The sequence below is a fragment of the Prunus avium genome, chromosome 1, assembly GCF_965620075.1.
Source record: "Prunus avium chromosome 1, drPruAviu1.hap1.1, whole genome shotgun sequence".
In the NCBI taxonomy this organism is placed as follows: Eukaryota; Viridiplantae; Streptophyta; class Magnoliopsida; order Rosales; family Rosaceae; genus Prunus; species Prunus avium.
In genome coordinates this window covers 61,767,297-61,782,258 of record NC_142284.1, presented here as the reverse complement: position 1 = coordinate 61,782,258, position 14,962 = coordinate 61,767,297, and the positions used below count along the sequence as shown (strand labels likewise).

At 38.4% G+C, this 14,962-nt stretch overlaps 3 protein-coding genes across 4 annotated transcripts; 2 read left to right on the top strand and 1 right to left on the bottom strand.

Moving 5' to 3' along the window:
* The first annotated feature begins 2,810 nt into the window (after nucleotides 1-2,810).
* On the top strand, nucleotides 2,811-3,476 carry LOC148298141 (pre-mRNA-splicing factor CWC22-like). Its single transcript, XM_088249893.1, has one exon. The coding sequence runs from the start codon at nucleotides 2,811-2,813 to the stop codon at nucleotides 3,474-3,476; it is 666 nt and encodes a 221-aa protein (XP_088106019.1).
* An 863-nt stretch (nucleotides 3,477-4,339) lies between these two features.
* LOC110765798 (leucine--tRNA ligase, cytoplasmic) lies at nucleotides 4,340-9,495 on the bottom strand. 2 transcript variants are annotated; one of them, XM_021969036.2, is made up of 3 exons: nucleotides 9,290-9,494; nucleotides 5,569-8,850; nucleotides 4,340-4,649 (listed from the first exon to the last, which is right to left on the bottom strand). In XM_021969036.2, the coding sequence occupies exons 2-3, from the start codon at nucleotides 8,829-8,831 to the stop codon at nucleotides 4,643-4,645; spliced, it is 3,270 nt and encodes a 1,089-aa protein (XP_021824728.2). In that variant the 5' UTR covers nucleotides 8,832-8,850; nucleotides 9,290-9,494; the 3' UTR covers nucleotides 4,340-4,642. The 2 variants fall into 2 exon arrangements, with proteins under 2 accessions (XP_021824728.2, XP_088102346.1); XM_088246220.1 differs by lacking the exon at nucleotides 4,340-4,649 and having other exon boundaries at nucleotides 5,565-8,850; nucleotides 9,290-9,495.
* A 1,056-nt stretch (nucleotides 9,496-10,551) lies between these two features.
* On the top strand, nucleotides 10,552-14,364 carry ATFP8 (Ras-related small GTP-binding family protein). Its single transcript, XM_021968933.2, has 8 exons — nucleotides 10,552-10,712; nucleotides 10,827-10,899; nucleotides 11,072-11,119; nucleotides 11,225-11,272; nucleotides 11,827-11,898; nucleotides 12,696-12,851; nucleotides 13,700-13,803; nucleotides 14,128-14,364. The coding sequence occupies exons 1-8, from the start codon at nucleotides 10,699-10,701 to the stop codon at nucleotides 14,216-14,218; spliced, it is 606 nt and encodes a 201-aa protein (XP_021824625.1). The 5' UTR covers nucleotides 10,552-10,698; the 3' UTR covers nucleotides 14,219-14,364.
* Nucleotides 14,365-14,962: the final 598 nt, after the last annotated feature.

The following is a 14,962-nucleotide window of genomic DNA, read 5'->3' as shown; positions in this document are numbered from 1 at the left end:
GTGATGAGAGCAACAAAAAGCAGGACATCCAGAAAACAATGAGGAAAAAGATGCTGGTGATCTCCTAAGTTGTCAATTCGTCCATTTCTTGTAGACACAAACAACACAATTTTCAACCAAATACGGAAACAAATAAGCAAAGACAAGATACATGCAGCAAAAATCACAGTATTGTATTGATCTCACAAATGGCAGGGGAGGATGAGGGAGAGAGAGAGAGAGAGAAAGTGAAAGAAGCGGCAGGGGAGGATGAGGCGGAGTCGGAGCAGAAGATGTTCGATTATCGCTAGTTTCTGCCCATCTATCACTCACTGCCCTCCAAACTCCCATTCATAAACACACTCACGCACCAACCCAGGAAGAAGAAAAAGAACAGAGAAGAAGAAGAAGAAGGGGAAGGAGCCAGGCTCTGGATGCGATTTGACCGCTTTGGCGGATCAGAGCTCGTCGAGTGTGACAAGAATGCTATCATTCAGAGCGCTGCCATTCCCGCCCGAGACCTGAGGATTCTTGGCCCTGTCTTCTCCCATTCCTCCAGCATCCTTGGTACTTCTCCAGTTTATTTCTATTGAATCAATTAAGTTGTTTGTTTTGTTAATTGTGTTCATTTGTGTTCTGGGTTTTCGAAATTTTATGAATTTATGCTACATTAGGTGTCTTTTAGGAGATTGAGATTCTGGGTTCAGAGTGCAATTTGTATTAGTTGGTTTTCCTTGTCCTGTTTTCGTTTGGGTCATCCACCATTAACTTGGTTGAGGAGTTGTAGTTTTAGGGTGTTGCCAGGAATCCTTTGTGCAAGCGGTTAGTTAAAGTTACCGCTTAGGACCTTCGGATTGTTGGGCTACATGTACACCATGATCATGAGAAAAGTTATAGCTCCTGATAATTATTTTTCCTCATTTCAATTGCAGCTAGGGAGAAGGCCATGGTGGTTAATTTAGAGTTTATAAAGGCTATAGTTACAGCTGAAGAGGTTCTGTTGCTTGATCCTCTTAGGCAGGAGGTTCTTCCATTTGCGGATCAGCTAAGGCAACAGCTTCCTCGGAAAAGCCAATTCCAGGATTGAAGAAGCAAGTCCACTTGATGAACAAGATAATGGAATGGATGTTTCAACAGGAAGGCAACGGTTACCTGTTCCAGAGGCCGCTGAAGGTTTGCAGTGTCATCTCCATTTGAGTTTCAGGTTCTAGAGATTGCATTAGAAGTTGTCTGTACATTCTTGGATTCAAGTGTGGCAGACCTTGAGAGAGAAGCTTACCCTGTGTTGGATGAACTTGCCAGAAATGTTAGCACTACGAAATTTTCTAAGGCTATTGGCTTTAAAAAAGAAAATATCCCGAGTATAGCCGGGCGGCTATACTCTTTTTAAAAACACCAAATATAGCCAGGCGGCTATACTATTTTTCTTTTTAAACCGCGCGGCTATACTTTTTTATTTTTAAAAAAACCCGAGTATAGCCGAGCGGCTATAAGATTTTTATTTTAAAAATACCCCGAGTATAGCCGCGCGGCTGTACGGTTTATAATTTAAAAAGGACCACCGCCTGTGCCTAGGGCCCGCTTCAGAGAGTATAGCCGACCGGCTATACTATTTTATTTTTAAAAATCCCCGAGTATAGCCGAGTATAGCCGATTGGCTATACAATTTTCAAACGTATAGCCGCTCGGCTGTACCATTTTCTTATATGCAGTGATTTCTGCAGTAATTTCTGCGGATGAAGAGATAGAAAGTCTTGGACTGCCATCAGAAATCTGCCCTCTGGTCTTTGTCATCACAGGTTCAGGAAAGGCTGTCTCACTTGTTTTACCAATTTGATTACATATTTATTTTGAAAATGTTTTTCAAGTCCTTATGAGAGCACAAGTTTTAGTAAGTGATGTTTTTTAATCATAAATGACTAACTTCTACTATCAAGAATCAAGATTGATCTGATCTAAAATAACTTTCTTTCCTGTAGCTTCTTCTGGTGCACAAGAGATACGTAAGCTTCTTTCTCATACTTTTGTGGATCCAAGCAGACTTTCAGAGCTATTCGGGATGGTAAATATTAAACTCCTGCACAAATGTTTCATGTAACAATGGTGCTTAAGGTAGTTTTGCTTATATAATCTCATGTTTGATTTTCAAAAGGCATTTCGAGTTCCTAATCGCCTTCTTCCACTGACCTGAAGAAATATGTGTCATGCCTTGTTGGTGTTAGTTTCATCATTCTTCAATCTGATTAGGCCAAGGATGTTCTCAACCTACACCCACATCAAAAAGGGTCTTCCAAGTATATGGCTGTGTTGTGACTAGTAAAGACATGGTTGAACACAGAGATTCCACAACACCATTTGACAAAATGAGTTCCCTCAAAGCTCTTTTTTTGCATGTTTGTTACATGATTTTACTCAAAAACATCCGAATCGATTTCAGGCTGACTATTATGCACATCCAGAAAACTACAGCCCTGTTTTCCATGAAAAAATTGCCCCTTATGCATCTGTAATTGGTATGTTTTACGGTACCCTATGCTATCAAACCTATTTAGATTTTTCCCATGAAAACTAGAACCCTATTTAAGCTTCTGTTTTTCCCCCTCTGGCAGTGAATTGCATGTATTGGGAGAAACAATTTCTAGATTATCGAGTACCAAGCAGCTTCAAGATTTAACAAGGAAAGGATGTGGGCTTGTTTGAATCTCTGATTTCACTTGTGATATTGGGGGATCAATAGAGTTTGCAACAGAATTTGCAGATGACGGTCTTCTTCAAATTTAGGAAAACAAGGCAACAATTCCATGAATATGAATTTGAATATGAATTTGAATATGAATAATTCGAATTTAGGAAAAAGTGGTGGAGTTTACATCCCACCATTTAAGTTGGCCAGGAGAATGAAAGAGTTGGAGGAAGATAAAAGCAGCGTTGAGTATCAGAGATTGACTTGGGATGCCCTCCGGAAGAGCATCAATGACCTCGTCAACAAGGTCAACGCTGCCAATATAAAAAACATAATTCCTGAAATATTCGCAGAGAATCTGATTCTCGGAGGGGGTCTCTTTTGCCGGTTCTGCATGAAATCGCAGATGCCGTCTCCAGGTTTCACTGCTGTGTTTGCAGCATTGGTTGCTGTTGTCAACACCAAGTTTCCTGAGGTGGGTGAGCTTTTGTTGAGAAGAATTGTGTTGCAGCTGAAGAGAGCATTTAAGAACAACGACAAGGTTCAGCTACTGGCTGCTGTTAAGTTTATAACGCATCTGGTGAACCAGCAAATGGCTCATGAGATTATTGCCTTAGAATTGCTCACTGTTTTGCTGGAGAACCCTACCGACGACAGTGTTGAAGTGGCTATTGGCTTTGTCACTGAATGTGGATCAATGCTGCAGGACCTTTCGTATTTTTATCAAGTTTCTTTTCGTGGAATTGTCGGAGTATCTTGGCATCCATTTGCTAAACCAGCGGCTCACAGATCCTGCATTGCAGGACTCTCATGATTCTATTTTCCCAAAGGATAATCCCAAGAACACCCGCTTTGCCATTAACTTTTTCACATCCATTGGTCTTAGTGGCATCACTGAGAAGTTGCGTTACTTGAAGCAGATGCCACGACTATGCAACAACAAAAACCGGTGTCAGACTCAGAATCAGATGATGAAGAATATGAGATTCGTTCTGGTTCATCTGAGTCGGACACAGCTACTTCTGAGTCTGATGAAAGTGAAAGCGATAGGGACAAAAGAAGCAAGAAGCACGGAAGGAAAAAAAGCTACAGGGACGAAAGAGACAGGAAGCGTAGGAGGAGAGTGATGGTAGAATCTTCGAGCAGTGCTGTCCAGTGTTGATATATTCTTTCTTTCTGTGAACAACAATGCTTGCTTTGCTTTTAGGTTATGTGTTCAAGGGAGCCTATTCTGATGGTATATAGTCTTAGTTCAGGCTCATCACTTCTGATAGTATGCCATAAGTTGAGTCCTACTGGACTTTAGACTAGTTCTTAAGCATCATGAAAAATATATATATATATATATTATGAAATGAAGCATTAAACAGATTTAGACGAATGAATGTTGAGCTTACAGTCCAATTATAAATTTATTACTGGGTGAAAATCTTGGTTTTATTTGTTTCAATTAATAACTATCAATGTTTTTAGAGACGCGATCCTTTTCAGAAATTCTTTGATTTGGTACTATTTGCAGGATAAACATATTGGATATCATGCTCTGCAACACCAGCTTGCATCATATTGACATATTCAACACATTCCAATTTGTCCATACATCATTCATGACTAAAACACACTACTCTTTGTAGTCTTTACAACGAAATTTTCAAAACCAACTTACGAAACAAGATGTAATGTAACAATTTGATTGATGGTACAGTTCAAATTTATTTTAAAGCAGAAGTTATATCCGTATCACATGTAGATATAAGTTAACACAAGTCTATAGGATGCTGAAATAGAACAAAGTTCAAAACTTGAAAACAAAACAAAAATCTGATATTCAAAAATTAAAATATGACACATCACTCTCAAAGCATCTCACCCAGTTCATCATCACAAAAGTCAGAGACAAGTCTTCTCTGCATTGCAAACAATTCTCCCAGCAGCATGTCAACTAAATTGTTCATTGCCTATGTTTGAGAACGGAGTTTCCTACGACCTATCGGCATGAAAGAGAAGAAACAGAAATGAGGTTCAAACATCATAAAGCACAACCAGTTTACCTTCACAATCAGTATCAGCAAAAAACACTAGAGGGAAAAGCTCCCAATCAACAAAAATCTTGCAATGAAGAAACCAGGCATGAATACTGATGAATAACATCACATGTCTCAAAACCCAGCAAAACAAAATTTCTTCCAGTTCACAATTGCACAGCATAAAACAGAGAATTTATTAATAAAATTTGCATTATGCTTCAAGCACAAACCCATGTAGACAGACGCACCTGAACAGAGCAAAACCATTCATGAAGAATACATATATTACTATTAAAAATTAAATTCTATAAAGAAAGTTGCAAAAAAATCAAAATATAAAACCAACAATAATTTTTTCGTAATGCCAACCTTAATAGAACATATCTAGATCAGTGCAACATAATGTGACACATTACACTGCAATGTTACACATTACAGATTTCTACTAACGACATTAATAAAATATATCCACATCAGCAGAGAACAGATGTGACAGATTAATGTCTGAAACCTGGGAAATCAAAATTGCCTCCAGATAACACACAACAGGGCAGATCACAGAAGTGCAGAAAGGCTTTTTGATGATTGGTTCTTCCAATCTGATTCCAGAGATTACAGGGTGGGGGAGGAACAATTAATCCTCATTTCTACTAGAGAGTGTAGTTTATATAAACCCCCTTTTTAATATCATATATATTAAAATCCACGAATGTGAAACAGAAAAGTAGAATTCGTTTTTTAATATCATATATATTATTTGTGTGTATATATATACTGTAAAGTTCTGATGCCTTGTTGAGCAAAACAATCTGACCAAGTGTCGGTGTGTGTGTCGGTGTGCGCTTTAGTGCAGATATGTAACAAAAGGATTATAATTACCTGGACAAGAAGATGGCAGTCGGGCTTCCAGGGGATGGAGGATTCTGCTCCACCAATTTAACAAGTGAACCAGCTTTAGCAAGAGCATCAGGATCAGAAGCAGACAAAACTTCTACCTCTTCAAGACCGATTTGTCTCTTAATTAAATCCAGGTTCTCTCGAAGGACGTCAATCTCTCCAAATGGTAGCTTCAAGTCTAAGGCCTGAGCCCCTAGTGCAACTGCCTGATCCTTCTTCATCTTCATGAAAGGCATACAAAGCTTTTGGGTTTGTCTAAAATCTTTAGTCTGACCAATTGAACTTCTCTGCAATGCCTCCATTATCACCGTGTCTGGAGCAAAAGTGCGAGTATCTCTGTCAAAATTACTTTGTAGTATCCTCAAACACTCTGCCTTCCATTCATCAAATTGCTCATTTACATATATCAAGCCAATGGGTAGCTGCCTGTTTTCTGTTACCGCTGTAACTGGAGCACCCTTCTTATTGGCTTTCTTTGAACCTGACCTTTGCTTTTCATACAACTTCCTCATTAAAACAATGGAATCTTGCAAATACTTATTGGAACTCTGGAGGGTCAGATCTGGAGCATCAGCCACAGGCCATCCTGCATTTACCACAAACCCTTCCTTCTTCAAAAGTTCCCTCCAGACATATTCTGCATAGTGTGGACAGATTGGAGTAATGAGACGAGTCTGCACATCCATAAAACGCAGCACCAATTCACGGTTCATACCCACAGAACCACATGAAAACCTGTACTCATCCCTGGCAGCTTGAAGATCATAAAACCCAGTCTTGAGGGCTCCTCGGAACATGTAATCCCGATAATTCTGCTCAGTTCTGTTCACAGCGATATTTATCTCATTCAAAAAGACCCTGTCAGCATAAGTAGACGGAGGACCTATTCTCAAAGAAGAATCCGCAGCTAAAACTTCTTCCATCCATGCAATCTCTTTGGTGAGCCTTAGGATAGCAGCATTTGCAGTCTCAAATACAAAATTTGCATCATCGACACCATCTCCAGCATCAGCCAATGAGAATCGCGTGGCATCAGCAGAAAATTCCTCAATTGCCTGTCGAATGGTCCTAAAATTCCCAGTAGACTTGGACATCTTCTCAGAATTTAGCATGATATGCCCATTGCATCTAAACCCACGAGGCCAGTGCTTTTTGGGCATAATTGCCGTGTGGTTATAAATGCAGAAGGTCAAATGATTTTGGATTAGATCCTTGCCAGACACTCGAATATCAAATGGATACCAATATTCAAACTCCTGCTTCATCTTATTAAGAATTGATGACGAGATATCAGATGATTCAGGATATGGGCCATCACAGAAAATATATTCCCAGACCTCATCAGTCATTTGTCCAGGTTTAATTGCAGATTTGCTAGAACCATACATGTCTCCATTGTGTAAAAAGTGGGCAATGGTGTAGTAAGCCATGTAAATGGTTGAATCGGACAATGACTCAACTAAGAATTCTTCATCCCAGGGAATCCGAGTCCCAAGCCCAAAAGATCGTGAACAAGCCCACTGATTCAACCAACCCAAAGTGTGTTCAAATCCATGTCGTGTCTCGTCAGAATACAAATTCATGCTGGACAAACACTCCTCAGCCAGTTTTTTCCATTCAGGTTCCCCATATGTGATGTACCATTGATCTGTAAGAGCCACAACACACTCATCACCCGATCGTGACACCACCCGCTTCTCAGGTTCACTATATATAATTGCCTCATTCGCCTCTATAAGCTTGCTCCTTATCAATGGTTTCACATCCTGGACTTTCCTTCCATTGAATTCTCCGACAATAAGTGTCCCTTCTGTGAATCCTTTCAGGTATGTCAACCTCTTGGCTTCTGCTAGCTTATCTTTCTCATTCTGGCTTTTGATTTTCAGATCTGCACAGACCTTCTCCGCAGCCTTATTTCCGAATCCAGGAATGTTGATGATTGGGATAATCTCGAAGGGCATGACCCATTCATCCTTCACACCATATTTTCCCCTCAAAGCAGGTTTTGCTTTTAAATCATGCAAGGCCATATAATCATCAGGAGAATCAGCAGGCACACTAGTCACAATCCCAGTGCCTTTGTCTGTCAGGACAGTCAACATAGGAAGAGTATAAATAATCTGATTAATTGCACGTGGAGACTTCAATGGAAGGCCAATCAAATCATAGCCGGTGAGCTCAACCAAGCAAGTAGGTTTATTTGGGACCCTAGAGTACTTCTGATAGGCAAGATTAAGTGCTGCTCTCTGTGTTAGAATAAATACATCTGTTTCGTTGATTTCAAAGGCTCCATACTTCCCATCAGGCAATACCCATGCATTTGTTTGTCCGTACATGGTCTCAGGTCTTAGTGTTGCTGCAGCAAGGAACACTTTCCTTCCCTCCAACACTTTCAATTTAGACGGGAAAGGTGCCACCACCTCCATTTTGATGATGGTGTATTCTTGGGGCTGAACTCCTTCGCCAGATGCCCTATCATGATCTGCACATGGCTGCCCATCCAATGGAGAGTATATTGTGTAACGGACATCTTTCACAATCTTACCCATGGATTTTAATTTCCTCACCTGCCACCTCACAAAGGCATCAAAAAACGGGTTCCTGTCTGTAGTAATAAACGATCGTCTCCAGTCACATCCCAATCCAAAAGCCTTGAGGTCTTCCACTGCCAATGGAGGAAAGAATGTCAACCAGTTGTAAGGATCCTGGAATTTGCATATCTCACTATCAGAGAGGCCAAAACTACGCATGATTTCCCATTGGTAAGCTTGTCCACTTGATTTTGATGCAACCTTCGACTTCTTTCCCTTGAACTTATCTGGAGGTGCACCATTATTTGCATCCTCTGCTTCTGCTTCCACTTCCTGGTTCTCTTGTTCCAATTCACTGGTAAAAACTGGTGGGTTGCCAAACTTTTGAATCTCTCTTGCAAGTTTATCAGCTGACGCTTTGATGGGCATGCCAGTGCAGTGGAAAGCAAAAGGCAAAAGCACATTGGCGCCTCTTAGCCTATGGTAAGCTGCAGCAAACTCTAGCTTGGAGAGTGAGAATGCATGTCCAAGATGCAAAAAACCATTCATGTAAGGAAACGGGAAGTTCCCAAAGAACTTCTCCCCTGGTTCAGGAGGCTTTTCACAAGATTCAGCCCTGAAAACATCTTTCTCTTCCCACCACTGTCGAACCTTTGTCTCAATCTGTAGGAGATGGTCTCTCCTGGCAAAGCTCTTACCACCTTCAGCTGCCATTTCTGTAATCTTACAGAAACTGCAAAAATGAGCAACGATTTACATTAGCAAACCAGCTGTTCAAAGGCATTATCATCACAAATAATAAAAAACATAATAGATTCTATGCAACATTAACCAGAATAAAACCAATTATCAAAAATAAATAAATTTAACAGCCAGTGTGAATCAGAGATACCCAAATCCAAGCTAAACAAAAGAAACTAAAAACTAAAATAGCAAATTGTATCGGCGATTGTAACTATTACATGCTGAAACTCAATCTAATTAGAATCTTTATTAGCTTAATTGAAGTCCGCATGAGCAATTTGTAATGAACAAATCATACAATAACACCAAACAAGGTCTTCCGTTAGAGAATCCACCGATCAATAAGCTCAAAACAAAAACAATCATAAACAACTATTTGAAACAACAAATTGAAAAAATAAAAAAATAAAAAACTGTGAGCAATGTACCTGTGGTTCAAAATTGAATATGGTATGGCATTACAGGAAAGCCCGCGCGCGTTTTTTCGTACTAGAAGAGAAGCCAGGGAGAATTTAAGGTTCCTTGGAGACGAAAAACAGTGTAATATGAGCGGGGCGTCAATTTGAGCAAGGAGGGAAGAAAGAGCAGCTGGGAAGACGATGAGGAACAACTTAGCTTAGGGTTTTGGAGTTTTAACGGGGCCACGTGGCAGCTCCTAAGATTAGGTTTTGTAGTGATTGTGTGTGCGGCAGTGCATGGTTTATGGTACAGATCTTGAACAAAATTAAAAGTTCAAACTTTCCATGAGCCGTAGATGTGAGCTTAAGTTCAGTTTCCACCGTTACGCTCAGAAGATGCATTATTTGGCAAAATTATAAGGGAAATTGGTGGCTTCGATTCCAGCGCCACTAATTCTTGGTAAAATGACCCTTTGTTTATAAAACTTGGTTAAATTATCCCTATAAATACATATTATTGCCTGCGTGACAAGACAAGAGGACTTTGACGGCCGCTTGGAATGCCGGAAAATTGGATGTGATTCTTTAGCGAGAATTTTGGATCCGCCACCCCTCACGTATCACCTTTTTGACACTTATGTTTTTCTTCCTTGAAATCGATCTATGTTATTGTTCACTATGTGCTCTTTGGTTCGCTCTCTCCTAGACTCCCTTCCTCAATTTCCCAGCATATTATTCATCAAGGTGAATCTACATGTCACTTTTGGGTCATATGTGATCGGGTTGGTACACCCAGTATCCCTTGTGCGTCAAATTATATGCTCGACGATATGGCATGTCAACACTCTTCAAAAAGCTCCAATCATAATTTAAACCCAAAAAAAAAAATCTAAATAAAGTTACAAGATCATAGGACAATATTTACATGGATTTGGCTTTTTTTTTAAAATCAGTGATAAAATTGAAATTTGGGGTAAAACTTAGTGACCAAAAAGATATTTAATCAAGTAACTTAACAGAAACTAACAACAAGTCTAAAAATGATAAACTTTGGATAATTCAATGATCAATTTAATTAAAAAAATTTCTCAATGACCAAATTAAAATTTCGTGTAAAATTCAATAACTAAAAAAGTATTAACCGTTCATTTTATAACTTGAACTTGAGATCACTTTTATTATTTGTTAATTATAAAAAGTTTGATCATTGTGATTTTCCTTGTACAAAGGTACAATGCAATAACCAAAAATAGCCAGAATTAAATTAAGTTAAATTAAATTACGACTTTAGCGTGGGGACGCAGGCACAGCTAGTCTCGAGTCTTTGACGGGTGAGGTAAAGAACTTTCCTCTCTCTCTCTCTCTCTCTCTCTCTTTAAAGTTGAGAGCCCCAAAAACCAAAACTCCCTCTACATTTTCCGACTGCAACTCAATCAATCATGAGCAACGAATAGTAAGCTAAATTATTTTCCTTCTTCCCAAACATCCCCTTTCTCTTATTTTCCCTCCCTTTCTTTCAGTTTACTTCACGTGGCTAAATTATCTTACGATTTTTTTTGGTTTTTAGCGATTATCTGTTCAAGCTTTTGCTAATTGGGGACTCGTCCGTTGGAAAATCTTGCTTGCTTCTCAGATTTGCTGTGAGCGTCTTCCTTCCACCTTTTCTGTTTCTCCCTTAGATAACAATTATGCTCTTTTTTTTTCAATAATAATGGAAAAAACCCAGTGAAGAAATTTTAGGGTTTTGAGATTAATTTTTCTGTAATTAGTGCTCAAATTAATACTTCTTTTAATGTCATTTATTGCTTTCAGGATGACTCTTATGTAGACAGCTACATAAGCACCATTGGAGTGGATTTTGTGAGTAGATATATCTGTACATTTATTTATGTTTATGTAAATGTATTTGCGTACTTACCTTTGGTGTTTATGGTTTATTTGCTGATATTTTCTGTCAATTTTCAGAAAATCAGAACAGTGGAGCTGGATGGGAAGACAGTCAAGCTGCAGATTGTGAGTAGAAGTTGCTCTGTGTCTAATACATGGGTTATTTTGTCGTATTAGATGAAAATACTTGTTTTTGGTATGGGGGGCGCAATTAGTTTTGCATGTATGCTTTGATAAATTGAAATCTATTGTTATGGGTCTATTTTGGGTGTCAAATAAATTGGCGGGGTTTTATTTCTATTTTGGATTTCTGGTAAACATTGTTCTCAGAATTTGATAAGCTTAGGATGTAACTGCACTTTGTTAGCTCTCTATTTGCATGCCTTTTCTTTACAGAATTCTTGATGAACAGTTAAACTTAACTAGAAATCATTTTGTTTCAAAACAATTGCAAATTGTATGTTTGCGTTGTGAAAGAATAGTTCTAACTAAACCTTTTAAGTTAACCAAGTCTTACCTACAGAGATCAGTAGAAGTATCAAAATTGACAAGGGACAATTAATGGAAATGTTATGTGTGATGCCTCATGGAAAACTAAACAGGCTGTTCAATTATTCTTGCTCACTGATAGATGAACATTCTGTTGGCAATTAACATATGCTGCTTTTTCTGTCATTTAGTGGGATACTGCTGGACAGGAGCGATTCAGGACTATAACAAGCAGTTACTACCGAGGAGCACACGGGATAATTGTAAGATTTGCATGCTTGCTTTTATTTTTCTCATTCCTTTTGGTGTAACTGAAGTTGTTTTATTTATTATAAATATGGTAAGTCTACTGTTAATCTGAGCTTAAATTTACTTTCCGCGATTATGCTCTAGTCCATGAACATGAACTGAATATTTATTGGACCTTGATTTTGTTGACAGAAAGTTTTGGTCTTTGAAATTGTTAAAGCCAAGTGCTAGAATGACTATAATGGAAAAGTTCTTAGATTGAAATTTTGGATATGAATGAGTATCTCATCAGTTTATGATGCCAAATTCATTGGCATTATGTGTATGGAATACAAGTTGCAAATTAGTGGTAAGTGAGTGGGTCGGACTTTTCCATATTGTCTTGCTGCATGACTACATGGTTTGATGAAAGAATGGTGAAAGAGCATGGATGGACCTTGTAAAGGACTTGCGGGCTCACTAAATTTCTGCAGTTGATTTGCATTATCAGGTTACCTGAGAATGTTATAATTGTTGATGCAGTTTACTGATACCTCTGTATATATTTTATTTTCTTTAAATCGAAGAGCAAAAGGTTATGTTAACTATCTTTCTTTCCTTTCTATGTTAAAATCAGTAGTGGATGAAAGTGACTTCTTTTGAAGCTATTCTGCAACATTAACTATGTGTCACTTTCGGATCTTACCACCATTGGAAAAACTAGTATCTTATATTGATGAGCAAGATGAAGTGGTAGTTTCTCATAATAATATGTGTGAGTTCACTTTTTCCTGTGTATGAAAGAGTCTTAATTCTATTGGAACTGCCACAGATTGTCTATGATGTTACTGAGATGGAGAGCTTCAACAATGTCAAGCAGTGGCTGAATGAGATTGACAGATATGCAAGTGACAGTGTGTGCAAACTTCTAGTTGGAAATAAGTGTGATTTAGTTGAGAACAAGGTTGTTGACACACAAACGGCCAAGGTACAAATTGTAGTTTAGTTGCCTGAACATTTATCAATCCAATTTTAGAAAGTGTAAAAATTGTGTTTTTTCCCTTTAAATGCTCATTTTGGTGACTGCACTCTTTGGGCAATTAATATGCTCACTCTCCTAAATGCATCAAACCCGTTCCATGAAAATGGTAAGCTACAGGCATGTTTGTTATGTATTACCTTTTGTATCTATATGCATGTCCCATTACGACTCCATTGCACATACTAAATGGATATTTGACTTGCTAATTTGTTACTTCAGACCTCGAGATTGACTTTATGCTTTGCATTATTTATGGTCAATAACACTGTATTACATGTTGGAATTGCTGTGCTTTTGTTGTGTATGACTGATAGGATCCATTTTCTATGGAATTAATTCTCAATCCTTGCTTCAGTTCTCAACTATCAAATTAGAAAAGAATCCATATTCTGGTTATTTTTAGTTCATATTAGAATGGCATATATAAAATCTTCTTTGATACGAAGAAGTGTAGCTCCGAGTATTCGTATTATCAGAGTGGGTGTTCCAGATTGGAGCTCCTGGGGATACTTTTCTGGTCAGATGCTCCTCATGACCCTCAGGATGTATATAAATTGTTTAGTTGAGGACAGTTATTATGTAGGGTTGGCACTGATGGAAATATAATCTTGCTGATTAAGCTGTCTATGAATAAGATAAGAATGATATTTATCATAGCTGTTGATGCCAATTTGGCTGCCAAACGTACTTATGAATGCAATTCAAGTAAATTTTAAACATATATAGACGGACAATTGTGATAATTGCTTGCTGAGGCTTAACTTTTGTTTCTCGTGTTTACTGACTCGCTGTAGGCTTTTGCTGATGAACTTGGGATCCCTTTCCTCGAGACAAGTGCTAAAGACTCCATCAATGTTGAGCAGGCTTTCTTAACAATGGCTAACGAGATAAAGAAAAAGTAAAACCACTAGTCAACTCTTTCATGCTATGATCACTTGCTTGATACTTTCTTGTTATAAACTCCTCTCCCAGAATAGCTGGGTAAAAACTATGTTGCATGTTTCTTCTTTCAACTACCCTAAAAGAAAAGGAGGCTGATATTTCAGAAACATCTTGTTGAGGTTCATAATTGACATTTGAGTTGATAGGGGGTGGATGTGTAAATATGTAGTCATACCCCTTGCAGTTTTTTTTTTTTAGGTTTCAATTTGTTTACTAGATTGTGGTTTTACTTGCTGGTAGTCTCTTAAGTTGGTAACTTTTTTTTTCTTTGCTTTTGCAGAATGGGCAGCCAACCGACAGCTAACAAGTCGAGCGGAACGGTTGAAATGAAGGGACAGCCGATTCAGCAGAATGGCAATTGTTGTGGTTAGCCATTCCCAGTGTCAAATCTGTTATAAAATTGTAAGACAGTGGAACTGTGTTGACTGAATTGTCATGTGGATGTTTCAGAAACTTGTAAAATATTGCCTAGCTTGAATTCTTATCTATGGGAAAATTCGAATTAACAGTTAGATGATGATGATGGGTACACCAACTATGACCATTGAAAGGAAGAAGTCTCGCTGCGGGATGATGGAAAAAATTGCAAGTCTTGCGGTATTGTGAAGAATTGCAATATCACAAGGAAATAAATGCAAATATGTCAAAAATATGAAACTCATACATGCTCATTTAAACATAAAATGAAAGTTGCTCCATACCAAACGCCTGCAAACTCAATAGTTGTCAGAGTTAGTTTATAAGCATGCCACATGCCGATCAGATGAAGATAACAAAGTCGATGTTAACTGATGAAGTTGAAACTGTAGACACTGATGGTTTCTTTCATTCGGTGACCTTCAATCGAGTGAGTTGTGCAATACAATCCAGTGCTAGGCACCAAACGTTAGGTTGTGCTTCGTGCACATGATGGTTTCTTTCATTCGGTTCAAATTGGTAATTGGGGTTATGAAAACCAACTGCAATATTATATGGAAGTCATACAATGAACTGTCGGAGAACTGGGTTGGTAATCCATAAAAATCAGTTTGTTCAAGTACTTGTCCAAAACAAAGAAAGTCTTGAGAATGGTTGTTAATAGCATATTTTGAAGGCAAAGCTTCCTGTGTAAAAAG

Coding starts and splice junctions, on each gene's coding strand:
- LOC148298141 (XM_088249893.1), top strand. CDS start 2,811: ATGAATAATTCGAATTTAGGAAAAAGTGGTGGAGTTTACATCCCACCA.
- ATFP8 (XM_021968933.2), top strand. Junction 11,899..12,695: donor GAGGAGCACACGGGATAATT/GTAAGATTTGCA, acceptor GAACTGCCACAG/ATTGTCTATGATGTTACTGA. Junction 12,852..13,699: donor TTGACACACAAACGGCCAAG/GTACAAATTGTA, acceptor GACTCGCTGTAG/GCTTTTGCTGATGAACTTGG.
- LOC110765798 (XM_021969036.2), bottom strand. CDS start 8,831: ATGGCAGCTGAAGGTGGTAAGAGCTTTGCCAGGAGAGACCATCTCCTA.